At 38.9% G+C, this 17,184-nt stretch overlaps 1 protein-coding gene across 1 annotated transcript; it reads right to left on the bottom strand.

The window, feature by feature from the left end:
* Nucleotides 1-1,311: 1,311 nt before the first annotated feature.
* On the bottom strand, nucleotides 1,312-15,386 carry ednrba (endothelin receptor Ba). Its single transcript, XM_053476415.1, has 7 exons — nucleotides 14,869-15,386; nucleotides 12,239-12,351; nucleotides 11,671-11,875; nucleotides 10,865-11,014; nucleotides 8,509-8,642; nucleotides 7,972-8,080; nucleotides 1,312-5,147 (listed from the first exon to the last, which is right to left on the bottom strand). Exons 1-7 carry the CDS (start codon nucleotides 15,232-15,234, stop codon nucleotides 4,860-4,862), a joined length of 1,365 nt encoding a protein of 454 aa, XP_053332390.1. The 5' UTR covers nucleotides 15,235-15,386; the 3' UTR covers nucleotides 1,312-4,859.
* Nucleotides 15,387-17,184: the final 1,798 nt, after the last annotated feature.

Genomic DNA, 17,184 nt, shown 5'->3' with positions numbered 1-17,184 from the left:
ATACAGCTAATACATAAAGTTTTTTTACACGACAAAGACAGGACAAGAAAAAAGAATTTATTTTTCATGTTATTTCCTACAGACTACCTGAGCCTCCAATGACGAACTGGACTTCATATTTACTTAAAGACAATATGTAATCCAAATGAGGATGGGCTCCCTGTTGAGTCTGGTTCCTCTCAAGGTTTCTTCCTACCGTCATCTCAGGGAGTTTTTCCTTGCCACCTTGCCACTGTTGCCCTTGGCTTGCTCATAAGAGACAATCTGATCATTTTGATTCATACACATTTTCCACATTTCGTACAAATTCCCATAATTTCCTTTTGATTCTGTAAGGCTGCTTTGCCACAATGACAATTGTTAAAAGCGTACTACAAATAAAGATTTTGGTTTAGTTACGACTGGATGAACTAAACAAGCCTTACATAGGGAATGCATGCTTTCAGCTTCAATGTAACCAAACCGAGTTATTACTACAGTATGTCACACTCTTACCAGGTTCCTTTAAGTCAAGACAGTAATGACTGCCACATGCACAGTGCATTTCAGCATGAAATGATGCTGTGAGGAAACTGGATCCAGTATTTCTACTAACCTCTGTCAACGCGAAATGGGCAAGCTGATGACCTGCTGCATGTGTGGTAAACATCTTGTTGTCTTCTACAACATGGCTTGGACCTACCATGGTCATTACACAAGAGGTTGTGTCTAATGTTGTTGCAACAACGCATTGACATCCCATTGACTGGTCAATAACTTGTCAATTTCTTCATTACTACAGTATAACAGTATATAAAGTATGTCCTGTTATACAAGTTCTTCCGGCACCTTGTTTGTCCAAAAGTGTGGCAGCTCCATGTACCAGTTTTTACTGCATTCCAGGCAAGTTGTAGTAGTTCTTATAGGCAGTGGTGGCTCAGTGGTTAAGGTGTCTAAAATGTACACTGTTAGAAATGTCTATGAATTTATGTATGGGGTAGGGGTAGCTCAGTGGTTAAGGTGTTGGAATACTGATCAGAAAGCACCAGGTTCAAACCCAAGCACCACACCCCAGCATCACCAGGTTGCCATTGTTGGATCCTTGAGCAACCTCAACTGCTCAGATATGATGAGAAATATGTAATAATAATGGCAAATGCAGTAATATGATGTAAATGTTCACTCCATTTTTTAAAGACGTGTGTGAATGCAGCTCAGGGTAACTTAATGTAAATATCAGTAAAGCAAGATCACAAACAAAATATTGGGATGTTTTAGCTTTTATTTTGGCTTCTTTATGTTTTTTTTTTTTCATAAATGAGAAATATAATTTTACAAAACACATTTTTACGCAACCAAATAAACATTTCTTTAATATTAAACTCAGACGTTTGGACGCCACTACAACTGTATTAAACCATTTTTACTGTATGAACTTTTCTCTCTGTCCCTTGTCATTTCCATGGAGACATGCCCCTGGAAGGTAATCTACTTTGTCATTTAAGGCCCTTTGGCCATTATGATTTGACAAGCATCGTGGAGGGAGACTGCCGTTGATCAGCAGCGCCACTGTTGCCAATTTCACAGCCCCTGAGGCAGGACAAAAGTACCCGAGAGAGAATTCACTGCTTTAATGTGCTGTGTGTGACCGGAGAGTAAAATGAGGGAGTCATATGAGGTGCTAGTGTATTCCCTCTTTCATGTGATGTCCTTCAAGAGCACTCTTATAAATGGTATGACCTTTGCGTAGACAAAGGCGATAAAAAATGTGACAAAGACAAATCCATTCATCACTTTATCGAGATGAATCATTCGGGTAAAGTGATATTGTAGAATCCCAAATTGGCTGCATCTGTGTGTATTCTAGTGACAACCCAATTGTACATCAGACTGTTCACTTCAGATTCTCTTTATTCAAATAAACAAAGGCAGGAGGTTGAAACCATTTCAAAGCCTGACAGAAAACAGTCGCTATGCAATTCTCTCTGAAGCAGCAGTGCAAAGTTGGAAAACTGAATTACCAAAGTTTATTTTGGTCTAAAAGTAAACAAGTAAATCAAGCTGCATGGGTTCGGTCTTGGTTTTCATCAACAGAGATGAATTGAGCTTTGCCAACTTTGAACCACCTGCTGATTTTTCTTTTGTTTTTTTCTTGTCTCTGACCCAGTTCTGTCATGTCTTTATTCGAATGGAGAGCCAGCTACAGGTTAAAGATGAAAGAAATCCACAATACGCACTGATTAGTCTAAGAAGCTGTGATTACATATGCAGATCTAATGAACACTACTCAAAAATTGCCCCCTATGTTAAGACAACAATAAAAAATGTTTTTAATGCAAATTAATTCAAATTATACAAATTTCTTTTTAAATGTTTTTTTTTTCTGGCGAGCTGGGCCAGAGGTTGGTACGTACTGTACCTGCTTGTGATGCACGATGAATTCAAACTGAGTTCTGAAAACAGTCCTGCAATTTTTTGCCTATTGGATTAAACCAGTTCTGAGACTCTTAAACTGTTCTCAGGACTGTTATTGTTTGCTACAACTACTTGCTTGGAGTCTAGAGCGGATTAGCCATTCTCTCTCTAGGGTGCATACGACATTCTCTCACATCAATCATAGCGCCAGTAGCGGAAGAGGAGGATAACGCTTCCCACTGAGTGTGTTTATGCGTTCCCTAATGTTGCTCCGGCAGCTGTGGTCGACTTGTGTCGCATATCTCAGAGGAAGATATTCGTTCAGTCACCGCTGATATTTATTTGATATTATCCCACATCTTATTCCATTTCTTTGTTGTTGGCTCTGGAAGCTTCTGTCATTAAAACTAAATCCTTGTATATGCAAACGTAATTGGCAATAAACCTCCTTCTGATTCTGATCTTCTTTACTGCTTTATCCTGCGTTCAGGGTCGTGGGGGACTGGAGCCTATAACAGGGGACTAAGGGCACAAGATGGGGTACTAATCCTTCACAGGGGTCCACATACAAACACATTATGGACAATTTGGAAATCCCAATTAACATAATCTTTGGACTGTAGGAGGAAACAAGAGTACCTGGAGGAGACCTGCCAAGCACAGGCGGGAATTGAACCCTCTATCCTAAAGGTGCAAGATATATATGTGCGTCGATTGTTTTAGTGCTGTGGGTTGTAGGTGGGGCTTCCATGGATGGTTGGGATCCGGGGGAATTTGGATGCCAGATCAACAACTTTGAACTCTTTGCCTGGTAAGATTTGTACGCAGCAGGCCATGGTGCACTGGGGGTTCTGGTGCCTTTCTGTTGTAGCCAGAGTTTCCTTTTTTGCCAGTTTTTGCTTGTCGAGGTCTCTATAGTAGCTCACATTAAGATGTTGGGATTTTCTTTATCTTTTAGTCCCCACAGACACAAGTGAAACTTGGGTACCTATGGTCGTCTATGGTGCGAATACGTCCGTGGTCCCATAAGGTTATAAAATTGGGGTTTAAAAATTCCCTTGCAAAGAGACTTTTTAAGTGCCAACAAACATCAGAAAATTGTTGGCCAGACTGCCAGATACTGTTTGAATGAAAGTGGTTTAAGGAGCAGAATTCCCCGTCGAGGTCTATACAGTAGCTCACACCAAGATATTGCACACTTGGCATTTGGCAGGGAATACCAGGTCTGGCAAACTTCTCACTGGAGACTTAGATTGTTGAAAAATGTTCACAGAGTTTCCACATTTCCAACTGTGACCAACATGTGAGAATTTGGAAACAGAATGAAGCACAATACTTTCAGTAAATGTCCCCCCATAGTGTGGGGCAGAGTGTCTCTGGAAGGACATCAGGAGTTCACATACACTACTGAGAGAGTTTATTGGCAAAAAAACAGACTTTTCTGTCTGTTGGGTTCCTGAATCCACTGTAATGTATTGAGTTCTGTCATTTGACGTTCTTCACCAGCTTGAACGTGATCTCATTGTTTACCTATTTGCAGTAAATCTTGGCTGCATTTGCCGTTCTTGATTTCTCTGTGAACAATGTAACCATTATCAACATATAGAATAGGACCTGTTAAACATCCATCCGTCATCTATATACCACTTATCCTGTATAGGATTGCAGGTGGGCTGGAGTCCTTCCCATTGCACAAGACGGGGTACACACTTGATGGATTGCCAAGTCATCAGAAGACACAAGCAATCTGTAAATGCCAATCAGCCTATGCTGCATGTTTTAGGCCTGAGGGAGGAAACGACCAAGCATGGAGATTTCACGCGGTCAAGATTCAAATCTGTAACCACTAGGCCACTCCGCCACCCCTGCGTTCCCTTAATCTTCTGTTTAAATTGTGTTGTAACACCCATATATGATGCAATATATTATAAAATGGAATTATATAGTCGAGACATTTTATGGTACTTCAAATTACACAGTTGCTAATTTAAATATGAGATACAAACTTAACATACAGCCACAAAATTATATTAAATAATAATTCACCGGAGTTATTAACAGCTCTGATTACAAGTGAACCCCTCAAGCAGGCTTCAAGCAACCCTACTAAAATCATATCACGCTAACAGAAGGCATGAAGCACTATATGTTTGCTCTTGTCAGCATGAAAGAATGTGCCGGTAGCTTTGAGTATGCAGTGGAACACTGGGATGTATTTCTGTCAATTGGCTCCACATACAGTACAGTATTTAGCGGTTATATTTAACCTCCTATTGCAATAATTTCGACAATTTTATACCATAGTGATATTGAGTTTCTTAAATCTGGTTGGTCAGAATAATGTTTGACATCAGTAGCGCTAACAGGAGCATCAGTTACAATGATCATGTCAACAACATAGTGATTGGTGTGTCTCATTCAGCAAGACAATATGACTATATACACTTTAGGTGTCTGTACAGTAGCTACTCCGAGTAGTGACCTACTCCACAATACATCCTCATTTCATGTGCTGCGAATGGCGCAGATGGTGCACAGAGAGCAGAGTGGTCACTCAAAGTCAAAAGGTTTGTATTACATATAGTATTACCCTTTGTATATACAGAATTGTCCTTGGGGTGAGCACTTAAAGCGAAGTGTACTTGTTTGCTGCTCTGTTCTGACCCGTGCTCTGCCGATTTCAGCTTCACGCAGGACTGCTGTCCATCCACTGCTAACACCTCAGGAGGTAGACACCAACAACAGAGGCAAGACTGGGCACAAAAATAAACAAAAGATCATAAACAAAGGTTTAAACGTACATTATACGGCCAAAAGTTTGTGAACAACCAATCAATTCAACCAATCAAATCAATCAATCAATCAACCAGTTGTCAATTCTACAAACTGTTGCTACAAAGCTGGAAGCAAACAACTTGATACACTGTCTTTCCATGCTGTGGTCTTCTACATCCCTGTTTCCTGGAACAAAGATTCTTTAACCAATTCCAGCAAACAACACCCTTATACAGTACATGACGTAAGGCCCATGAAGACATGGTTTCCCAAGGTTGTTGTAAAACCCTGACCTCGATGCCAGTGAATACTTTTGGGATAAACTGGAACAGAGGCTGTATCCCAGACCTCCTTGCCCAACACCAGTCCCTGACCTCACTAAATGCTCCTCTGGCTGAGAGGTCCAATCCCCACAGCGATGCTCCAAAATCTAGTGGAAATTCTACCCGGAACAGTGGAGGATATTACAACAGTAAGAGGGGACTGAATCTGGACTGGCGTGTACAAAAAACACATATGGGTGTAAAGGACATGTAATCACAGTGTCCACAAGATTATAAAGTGTTTTTGTGGGAATTCCTGCTCATTCATTGAGCATTTATATGAAGGTCTGGTTTTGCAATCTCCATTTTAGCTCATCCCAAAGGTGCTCGATGGGATTAAGGTCAGGGCTCTGTGTTTGGGCCAGTCAAGTTCTTTCACAGAGAAATGATCAAACCACGTCTTTATAGTCCTTGCTTTGTGCACTGGGACACAGTCATGTTGAAATGGAAAAGGGTCGTCCCCAAACTGCTACCACAAAGTTTGAATCATAGCATTGCCCAAGATGTCTGATGTCTTGGTATGCTGAAGCATTAAGATTGCTCTTCACTAGGGACAAGGCGTCTGATTTAAACACCTGAATTCAATAGCTTACAGATTTCCCCAAATACTTGTCTCCACATTGTATATTACTGATAAATGTATATGACTGTTAGTTATCGTGGCACTGGGAGAGTTTCAAAAGCTACCGAGAATAAAAAAATCAAAAAGGAAATTCTGCACATCACTAAAATAAGGGCAGCGGATTTATTATGGGACTGTTAGGAGTTCCCTGCAGGATATTTTTAAGAGTTCTCTGGTTGTGTGTGTGCAGTTTGGAAAATAATTCCACCCTATATATATATTTGTAGTTCCAAGCATACTTCTCAAATTTATTACTAATGTCACATGGTCTGTTCCAAACTCACAACTTTAATGCTATGCAAAAATAAATAAAACTGCAAAATGAGGCAAAAATATTGAAAAGATTAAGAAATAATTGAATTTTTGGTCATTTAAACTTTATTAAAGTAATAACTTATTAAGCTAGAAAAATGTCTTAGTACGTTTAAGGACTGCAATAATTTTACCATATTAAGGTTGTCATAAATTACATACAGAGGATCAAAAGATATGAAAAGCTAGATATTCCAATATATGATATATATATATGCTAGATATATGCAATAGTTGGAATGTTGGAATGCCATTTATACAGTCATCTTAGAAATGAAATGCTGAAGTCCCTTTGGGATTTTATAAACTTATTGTTTTTGAACAAGCAATATCTATTGAAAAAGTATACAAGTCAGAACTCTACCAAAACTCTCATTCAAAAAGCCTTCTTGTGAACTTCTTACGATCCCGTAAGATATAGTCCTTATAGTCCTATAATCAGAAAAAAACTACCAAATAAAGTGGTGAATTAATTTCTTCTGTTGTAAGTAAGGTGTAAAAATACCCTTTTTTGAAAATCCGGCTTTGTCTATGATTGGTTAGGTGATTGGTCTAGGATCCAATCCTAGAGCGTTAAGGCGGGCCCTAAAGGCAACTCGGTTAAGTGCCTTGGTGGTGAGAAATCGCAGTGATTTGGGGAGACAGTAAGCTCTGAGCAGAGTATTGCATTTGGTGATTATCTTAAATGTGCATGGATAGCACCTTAACACTTAGTTTTAGCCGCTTTGCCATCTTATCTTCTTTGAACCGGCAACAGCTCTCAAAAAGGATTCAGTCAAGTCTCTCAATCATCATCTATAACCCTTAATCCTGTATACAGGGTTGTGGGGGGTCTGGAGCCTATTTCAGAAGATTTGAAGGGTGTGAGGCGGGGTACACGCTGGACAAGTCACGCACACAAACTCCATGCACACAAAGACGGGAATCAAACATGGCTGGGAATTAAACCCAGACCCTGGAGGTGCAAGGCGACAGACCCTACTAAGGCACTATGCCGCCCCGTAAAATATAGTTCCTGCCTAAAATAAATTTAACACCAATCTGCCAAATTAAGTGGTAAATGAATCTCTTTTATTGTTTTGCAATTCACTTCACTATCTGCTTGTATGGACAGAAGAATGAGTGTGTAGGAACATGTGTGATAGTACAGCAGGGCTGTATTTAATATCAAGAGAGCATGTGTGTAAGTGAAATGGTTTGGTTTAATCTTATATTCGCTACTGTTCTTGTTATTGAACGCAGCCCTGCTGTGCTATCACGCACAGTCCTATACTCTCATGCTGTGAAGGCAGGAGCAGGAGAAGAAAGACAGAGAGAGAGAGAGAGAGTCTTTCACAGAATTAAAGATTGCTTTTTTTTTGCATGGGGGAGGGTCACCACTGGCGACTGTCTGGATAAAATAAAAAACAGTAGGCGCAATTTTGACTATCGGACTTTGGGGTGAAGTCTGCTGAGATCCGTGCCTGGGCCAGCAGTGCGAAAGCAGCCTAAATTACGTTTATGTGTGAATGAGGAATTTATAAATGATGAAATGAGTTTTCTTACCCTGAAGGAACTCTTAAACCTTTTGCTGACCATATATAAAGCTATTGGGTTGATGCATGAGTTCACTGAAGCCATGTTGATCCCAATGTAATCCAGGGCCAGGAAGAAGCTGAAGGAACATGTCACACACACACACACACACATTTTATACTATACAGAGCATTGAGTATATATATATATATATATATATATTAATCTATAATAGGGTTTCCATCTACTGTACGTATTTTGGTCATTAATGATAAGAACATCTAAATTAAAATGCCCAAAATGAATCGTCAAATATCTTTACAAACATAAAGACATAGGGAATTTATTTATTAAATAAATAAAAATCCGGAGCTGCTTTTTTGTGAGCTGATGGACTAAAATACATATAAATATATATCTCCTGTCTCTCCCCACACTCTCTTTCTGAAACCCATTAAATCAGTGTAATTGAAAAACATGTCAGAGGAAATGTGACACAACTGCCACTAAAGTTTTAAAAGTGGCAGGTAATTGCTAGAAGAAACTGCTAATATGTGTGAGGTTTACCTCAGAAACTCGCAGCGGTTCGGATCGTCCTCATTATAAAGGGTGAGTCTGAGAATACGGCTCAGGTGCAGAGGCAGCCAACACAGAGCGAAGACCAACACCAGGCAGAAGACCGTCCTTGCCACCTCGCGTCTCTACGGGACAGAATATCACATTTCGATATCAAAGTTTATACGAAAAATAACGCAATATATTGTAACCAGGCATAAAGATGTTTCATTTGGAGAATTAGTCCTTACATCATTTTAATTGGTACCTTGATACTAAAACTAGACCTGATCCTCTAAATAAAAAAAAAAAAGCTGATTATTTTTCACAATTTTCAAACGGGTGTGATAACTACTTCTCTTGCCATTTCCTTTTACTTCCTGCCCCCAGAGGAGCATGCGGAGAAACGCACAGGCACACGAGACGAGTTAATGAACCCGTGCTCCCCCTCATATATAGAGAGATGGAAAATGAATGATCATTTGGAGTTATTTCACTCCATTCTATCCATTAACTGGCAATTTATCAAAGTGCGGTATATGCCAGAAGAGACTTCACAAACACAAGAAAAGCAGCCACATAAAGAGCATGATGAGCTCAGGCGAGCAAGATCAGAGGAGGTGAGAATGCGGGGGTTGCGGGGGGGGGCAAGATTTCGAGGTAAACAGCGTTCGTTGACAGAATCACTTCAGAAAGGTTTTATTTACGTAATATTCGAACTGTATAACCTTCAGGTTGATTCTAATTGGCAGAAGGAGATAATTAATTATGTAACAGCGGCTCATGCAGGTTATCGTTGCTATGGTAACACATTCACAGACATTTCAAAGGTTTACACTGACGAATTAAAAAATAAAAAATAATGTTTATGCGTCCTGTTAGGACATTTCGTAAGGAGTCTCCAGTGTCAGCATTTTGCAACCATCAAGTTACTTTCAACTTTAAATGCCACAATTGCCGCCATGAAAAAGTCCTTTAGATGGAGGATTTTGCGTTTGTGTGTATTTTTGGGGCTTATTAAGATTGATAGTGTAGCTGGTAAAGGAGCAGCTGTTTACAGCTACTATTATACAAAATAACAAACTAAACACGAATAAAACACTTTGTGATGTGTTATCACGAAACACTTAACTTCAGTGTGCCCTCCCATTTCACATTACTGATTATTTTCCCATATCCGCATGCCTATTTTATTCCTCCTTAACAATCACTATGTATAAGGACACACAGTATTGCGGTAATAATTAAGCAATCATTTAAACTATACATTTGAGAAGAGAATCGGTAGCCCCATTCACACAGGCGGTTCACTGCGGGAATATTGCACCACCGTTGCAAATTGCCGTTCTGTATGAAACGGGGATCTTGTCGAATCTGTAAATGGAGGTACTGTAATCCCGAGGGTGAGATGAGATCTGTGTGAAAAGAAAGAACCCCCATCGCAAGATGTCATGAGAAGCGTGATGTATGGAAATTTAAACGACACTTAGCAGCTAACCCGCTGATATCTTATAAGGAGTAGATGAGATATAACCACCACGCTTAATTAGCGCCAAAGCTGTAGTTCATCAAGAAAAATTAAAAAGAACTGACAGATTGAGACTGATCAGCAGTTTCAGGGTTATGTTTTTTGATTGACACGATTGACAGCTCTGGGCTCAGGCTAGCACTAAGAAATGCACTAAGATGTAATTAGTATTTTTCCTTAATATTTGGCTAAGTATATGATTGGTTATATTGTAAGAGTTCTGAAATAGGAGCTAATCATAGAACGCAAAGACGTACCCTTAAGGCAGCTTAGTTAAGTGCCTGGTCAGTAAGAAAGTGCTCAATTTGGTGAGTACTTTAAATGTGCATGGATAGCACCTTAACACTTAGTTCATCTGCCCGTGTGTTTAAAAAAACAAAGTGATGCATGGTATTTCCGACGCAACAGTATGTTACATGTCGCACTAGACACTGACGTCATAAGCTCCATACCTTTATTATTCTGAACCTGGAAACACTGAATAACCAAACCTTAGGAAAAAGTGCAATATTGAGGAGGTCTAATTATCACCTTTACAAAGCGATTTCTGTGTGAAAAGGGCTACCGGTATCACACTTTAATTGTTACAGATTATACTCAAGCTTCAATAAGCAGGGGCCTATAATGATTTGTCCACAAAAGGTCTCATCTTGGCTACCTTGGAGAAAGGATAAAGAGGTAATTTAATGGCTTCATCTTCATATTTTCAAAAGACATTTTGCAAGGGTTATTGCGTACAATGCATGTTTCTGTAAACTGCCACCTGCCGATTGGGGGTTTACGGTTTAAGGCACTGGATTCAGAGGTCCCAACAGTAAACAGTCAAAAAAGTGCACCAACATGTTTTAGGTGGTCGGTCAGAGCAATCTGTGCACTGCCCTTCTTACGCAGCATCTCACAGGTCATGAGGGAGTAGAAGATGGCGGTGCAGGCCAGCGGCATGCAGAAGTAAAAGCTGAAGAGCCACCAATCTTTTGCTGACTTATAAACCTGAGAAGAGAAAAAAACCACATTAGTATTAAGCATCAAAAGGATTTTTGATTTTCTTTTAATTTTTGTGAGAAAATCATTGTTAAACTAATTGAATTGAATTGAATTTCTTACTGACACACTAACTTAATTCCCAGCCTCATAATCTTCCACTTAGGATTTAATATAGTATATTTTATCATATGGAGTAAATAAAATTCTTATCATCGTGAACTTGCCTAATTTTTCCCCCCATTTTTAATAAATATGTAAGAAAAAAGATTAATGTTGTTAATATGAAATAAACACGATCGGAAAACCTCAGTAATCTAAAAAAAAAAAACTAAAATCTCTCAGAAATGTGTCCATTAGAGAAAATGACCAAATTACATAATGATTCATTAAATCGTTTTGCTTTTAAATTTGAAGAATTCTTCTAAGTTAAGTACTGTACTTAATAATGTAATGGCTGTTCATTTGTATCAGACCTCAGACAGCTAATCCATTATCAATCCCACAGTCAAGGCATGACTTGATTCCAATTTAATTTGCAGAAATATTCAAGGCGTGTGTATGTGAATATGTGTATACAGTATATTCAACTACAGACTTAACCATAAGATACAGATATCTAAAGCTTCAAAGCTTCGGGATACATTTAATAAACACACACTGACATTCATGAACTGGCTCTTTTGCATGGGATGCAGCAGGCAGATCCTCAAGTGCTCTCCTTTATAATCCATAGTGATCATATCGAAGGCGATGAGCTCGGGCACTGCCAGAATGACGGAGAGCAGCCATATCAGTACGATCTCGATGGTCGTACACTTGGGCACTCCGATACCTTTGATGCGGCTCCAGGATGCCACCGCTCGGTACCTTGTGAAAGTAAGACAGGCAGTAATAATTGCAACTATTAATTAAACTACTATTTAATATCACATAGATTGCATGGTCTAAATGCATACAGAGAATTATTTGGTAATTCTGACATAGTGACATGGTATAAAGTACTGAGTAGATACTACAGGATACCTGTCCATATCTAATAGTAGTATGTCAAAGTAAACTGATGGACCTTTAATCTCTCATTGAATTTCTGAGAGTTAGCTGACCAACAGCAAAACAGAATTATAAAATTAATACCATTATTACTGTACAATGTGCAATATTACTGTCTACATTTATATATGCATTTGTAACATGCAGTAAAATACAAATTAATTTGTGAATAAGACATACCTGTCTATGCTTAATGCGCACAAACTCAAGACAGTGATGCCGACCGATGCCTTCTGCACAAAAGGAACCAATTTACAAATTCCAACACCAAAAGGCCAGTCTTCAGCCAGAAGCTAAAAAAAAAGGAATAAGTTTTGGTTAATGTGAAATATCCATGAAAAAAAAACTTATTTGAACCTTACTTGATTTTATTGCCACATAACTTTGCTGAGCCTAGACATAAACAATTGGAGCAACCCCAGATCATAACACTGCCTCCACCAGCCTGTGGGCACTTTGCATGAGGGGGGCATCGCTTCATGGACTTTCCTTCTTACCCTGAACTTACCTCCTCTCTCCTCTGAACATGTCCAAACCACTTCAATCTGGCCTCTCTGCCTTTATCTCCAACATGGGGTGTCCCTCTGATGGACTTATTCTTGATCCTATCCATCCTTGTCACTTTTATAGACTTATACTTAATAATTAATATAATGTAATATGTTTGATTGATATGGTTGATATTGGCTTAGTGGTTAGCACTGTTGGCTTGCACCTTCAGGGTCCAGGTTCGATTTCCACCTCGGGTCTGTGTGCATGGAGTTTGCATGTTCTCCCTGTGATTGGTGGGTTTTTTCCGTGTATAGATGATGTGTGAGTAAGTGAGTGTTTGATATTAGGTAGGTCTTATCTATTGAGATATCATGACACCAAGCAAAACATTTATAATATCAAGCTACATAAAGGAGCATTTTTTACACTTTGACAATAATAATATAAATTATTTAATTTAAAAGTCCACCGCCTATAAATGAATAAACACCCACTGCTTTCTCCTCAGCATTAAAGTAATATAATGCACATGACTAATGTTCAAAATGTACGCAATACTGTCTCAGTTTGTTGGCGACAGATCTGACTACTGTATGCTGATGTGATACCACAGGTAAAGCCTTCATTGCATCATCCAAGACATGACGTTACGGCAATTCATAAGGTTTAGTTTTAGTAGAGAAAAAGGTCTAAGTAGAGGCTGGCAAATGTTGATTTCTTCTTTTACCTCTGGGTTCCCAATTTGAATAATGTGGCATAGAAGAAAGATGCAAGTTTTTGAAGAGGCCATTACTCTATAAGACAAATGGGCCTATCACAAACTTGTCATTTGTTATATCAAATTCTTTTATTCTTAAAGAAGTTTCTTTACCAATGTACACTTCAGGAAAAGAAAAATAATAGGATGTATATTATATTATTATAATATTAATAATATTATCATATATATATCAATATATAACATAAAGCAATAAATTAAGTATTCAAATATTTATACAAGTTTTTCTTTTTCTGAAGGGTGTATGATTTTTTTTTGGTGATGAATATATACTATATATTGATTTGTCCGCTGCACATACCTGCTGTGACTCCCCATTTCTACCACATCCTGGACGTGCTCTAATAGATTTGGTGATCTGGTGATTGTGGAGGCCATTTGAGTACAGTGACCTCACTGTCATGTTCAAGAAACCAGTTTATTTTAGTTTTGGGACATGGCATGTCATAAAGGGATGAACACGGTCAGCAACAATACCAGGCTGTGGCATTTAAACCATGCTCAAATGGTACATCTGAATGTCACAGCATAAATCGAGACTCTTTAGACCATGCAGCGTTCGTGCCTTTCTATCAGCTTTTCCAAACCATTCTCTGTAAACTCTGGAGATAGTTGTGTGTGAAAATCCCAGTAGATCAGCAGTTTAAGAATAATCAGACCAGCCCGTCTGGCACCAACAATCATGCCACGTTCAAAGTTACTTAAATTACTTTTCTTCTTCTTCAGCAGATTGCCTTGATCATGTCTACATGCCTGAATACATGCCATATGATTGGCTGATATTTGTGGTAACATGCAATTGAACAGGTGTATGTAATAAAATGGTTGGTGAGTAGAAGAAAGGTTTTGTCTGCATATTGGTCAGAACTCTCTCTATTGATGATATTCTTACCCACCACATTGGAGGACCTGAACTCAGTCTCAGAACATTTTCTGTCTACCTGTATGTCTGTCCAGATGGATTTTGTTACAGCATCATGCAACTGACTGGACAGAATTGAGTGATATTCTGGCAGTACTGAGGTATTTGCCTAAAGTTTAACGTGCACCATAAAATGAAATCAAAATGTTTAACAGAAGTGAAGTCACGAGTCATATGCAAGTAAATTTCAAGCGCTGGAGTGTATTTGGCTGACAATGAAAGATGCACAACTTAGCGTAAACTGGACGCAAGATACTCAACCTTACAAAAGTTGACTTCTTTGTATTAATAAGTTAGGCAGAGTACAGAAAGACAGACGGACATGTATGTAGGCTTCAACCTGAAATAATAATATCTCTCTGATTACGTCTCTCTCTCTCTCTCTCTCTCTATATATATATATATATATATATATATATATATATATACAGTATATATAGCATAATAGGATATTTGGCATTAATTACGTTTAACACATTTAAGACATCACAGACGTTTATCTTTAAAGGTAAATGAATAATTAATTCCTCAAGAATTCCAAAAACATGCTATTAATAACTAAAAGAATAAACGTTTCCTTCCTGTCCACACTAAAATGCACGAGTATGCAGTTCTCACCTTGTACACGTTAACGGGGATGCCGATGACGACGTGCACGAGGTCACCGAGCGCCAGGCTCGCGATGAGCAGGTTGGGCCCGTTGCGCATGCGCTCGTTCGCGTAGATGATCCGCAGCAGCGCCGAGTTGCCCACGAGCCCGACCACGAACACGAGACACGACACGGCCGCGTTTATGTACTTAAACGCGTCCCGGATCTCTGTGGGTCCCGTGCACATGGGCGGCGGCGCGCGCGGTAGTCGCGCGGCCGTGACGTTGAGCGCGCGCAGACCGGTCGTTTTTCCATCCGGGTTTTCGGCTTCGGCGCAGGTGAGCGCCAACAGCGCGAGAGCCCAAAATATCAATTTAGTCTCCAGTTTAGTCATTTCAAAAAATAATACATAAATAAATGAATAAAGAAAGTCAGTTAAGGTATTTTTCTTTTTAAAATAACGGAATGAAATGATATTACCCGAATGGCAGTCAAAAATGGACAAAATGTTTGTTACAGATACTTATTGTTGTCTATTTGTGTATCTTTCACTTCTTCCGTATTTGTAAAAATGAAACATTTAGGAATGAAAGAAGAAGAAAAAAAACACCCTTTAGTCCTTTCCTTACAGGTGAGTTAAAAGCCTCAAACTTCCATCTATTGAAATGGAATAAGAAAATGAAGTTGGTTTGGATTCACAGCTTCTCCTCCTTTTTCTCCTTCCTCAGAGTAAATGTTGATGGTGTATGTTGATGTTCTCCTTTAGAAACACATGCCTGGTGTTACGCAGTCCTGCTTCCCAAGAAACTACATTTTTTTTAAGGTAAGCTCCATCCCACATGACCACAAACACTGGGTGCTGAGGGGGAGAGGAGGAGGAGGACGAGGAGGAGACAAGCCTTAATGTGTTCAGTGCCTACGGAGGGTAGGAGATTTATCGCTTCATTAAATATCAAACAACATAATGTAAAAGCTCTGGTTGACTCTTAAATACTCAAAAGTCTGGATCCGTAGGCAAAGATTTAATCAAAAGTATAAATTGGAGTAAAATGCTTACATTGACGGTCCCTTTGCGGCACTTGTGCGCTTTGATACAGAGATTTTACACATTTATTAATATACCAGAACTGTTGTTACATGTAGAGATGATTTCCTCCTTTAGTGAAGTGATGTTTTGAATTTGATCTTTTTAGTCTTCTGTTCACAATAAACTCCCCAGTGTTGTTTAACACTTTCTGGGTTTATATGAGTGTCACCGGGGTGTTAATTCAACACTGTGAAATGTGCCTGTTGTAAGTCTTCTTGAGTTTGAAATAAATAAACAAATAAGTAAATCAAATAAAAAAAAAATGCTCAAGGATGCAGACCTTTGGACCTGTGTAATATGTAAAATGCACTGTTCGATGCAACCCAAAGTTCTGTTTATATATTTGTTTCTTTGTGCCCTTGTTTATTTATGCAGGTAGTCCTTTCACAGGCGTTCTTACCTAAATAGGCATCGTCCTCACTGTATTTAACAGTGGGCAGCATCAAAAACGTGTACGTCAGGCCGAGTTCATAGCTACTGAAACCCCAGATCAGACTGTCAAAAGACTGGGAAAAGCAAGAGCTGCTGAAACATTAGAGCAGCATGACGAGCGGCAGTGACTGCATTGGCAGGTAATGGTAGTCAGGATCAGGTAGGTGTCAGGATCTGCACACAGGTGGAGCCTCCAGTTAATAAATAAATAGATAAATAGACAAATCCTTGAAACGGTCATAAGAATTAGTTTATATTGTCCTACCTCATCCTTATACAGTACCACTGACATAGTAGGATGGTGAAAATATAAAAAGGCCAATCGATGTTTAAAGTGTTTATTTATGAAAAGGTATAGCTTCTGGTTAGCTTATAGAAACAATTTACAAATGTATGTATTTTAATAAATTCCTTAAAGCTCAAGTGGCACAGATCTATGCTGGCAGAACAGCATGTTATTATTATTATTTTTTTTTTATCATAGAAACCACAGAAAACAGCAATAAAAACATGTGGTCATGTGTATCTGTGCTATTTCTTTTCCTTTGAGACCCATTTAAAAATTTTTTGCTCAGTCATGTTTGGGTAGTTGGTTAAAATGAACTAAGATTTAGCCTGTTTTTCTGCCTGAAAAAGGACATGTCAAGCTATACTCCACAATCCTGAGCCCTTTATTTAAAAAAACATGAAAAAAAAACCCAGCAAAACTAATAATGGCTAAAATGCTCTGAGCTTTAAAGGCTACAGCTAAAAGTGAGGCACAGCTTGAAGTGTCTAGATCAGTCGTACTGAGCTTGTCTGATTTCTTTAGAAAAGGGAGGTCCA

This window comes from Clarias gariepinus, chromosome 18 (genome assembly GCF_024256425.1).
Source record: "Clarias gariepinus isolate MV-2021 ecotype Netherlands chromosome 18, CGAR_prim_01v2, whole genome shotgun sequence".
Taxonomy (NCBI): Eukaryota; Metazoa; Chordata; class Actinopteri; order Siluriformes; family Clariidae; genus Clarias; species Clarias gariepinus.
Note: the sequence above shows the minus strand (reverse complement) of the source record. Positions and strands in the feature narration are given on the sequence as shown.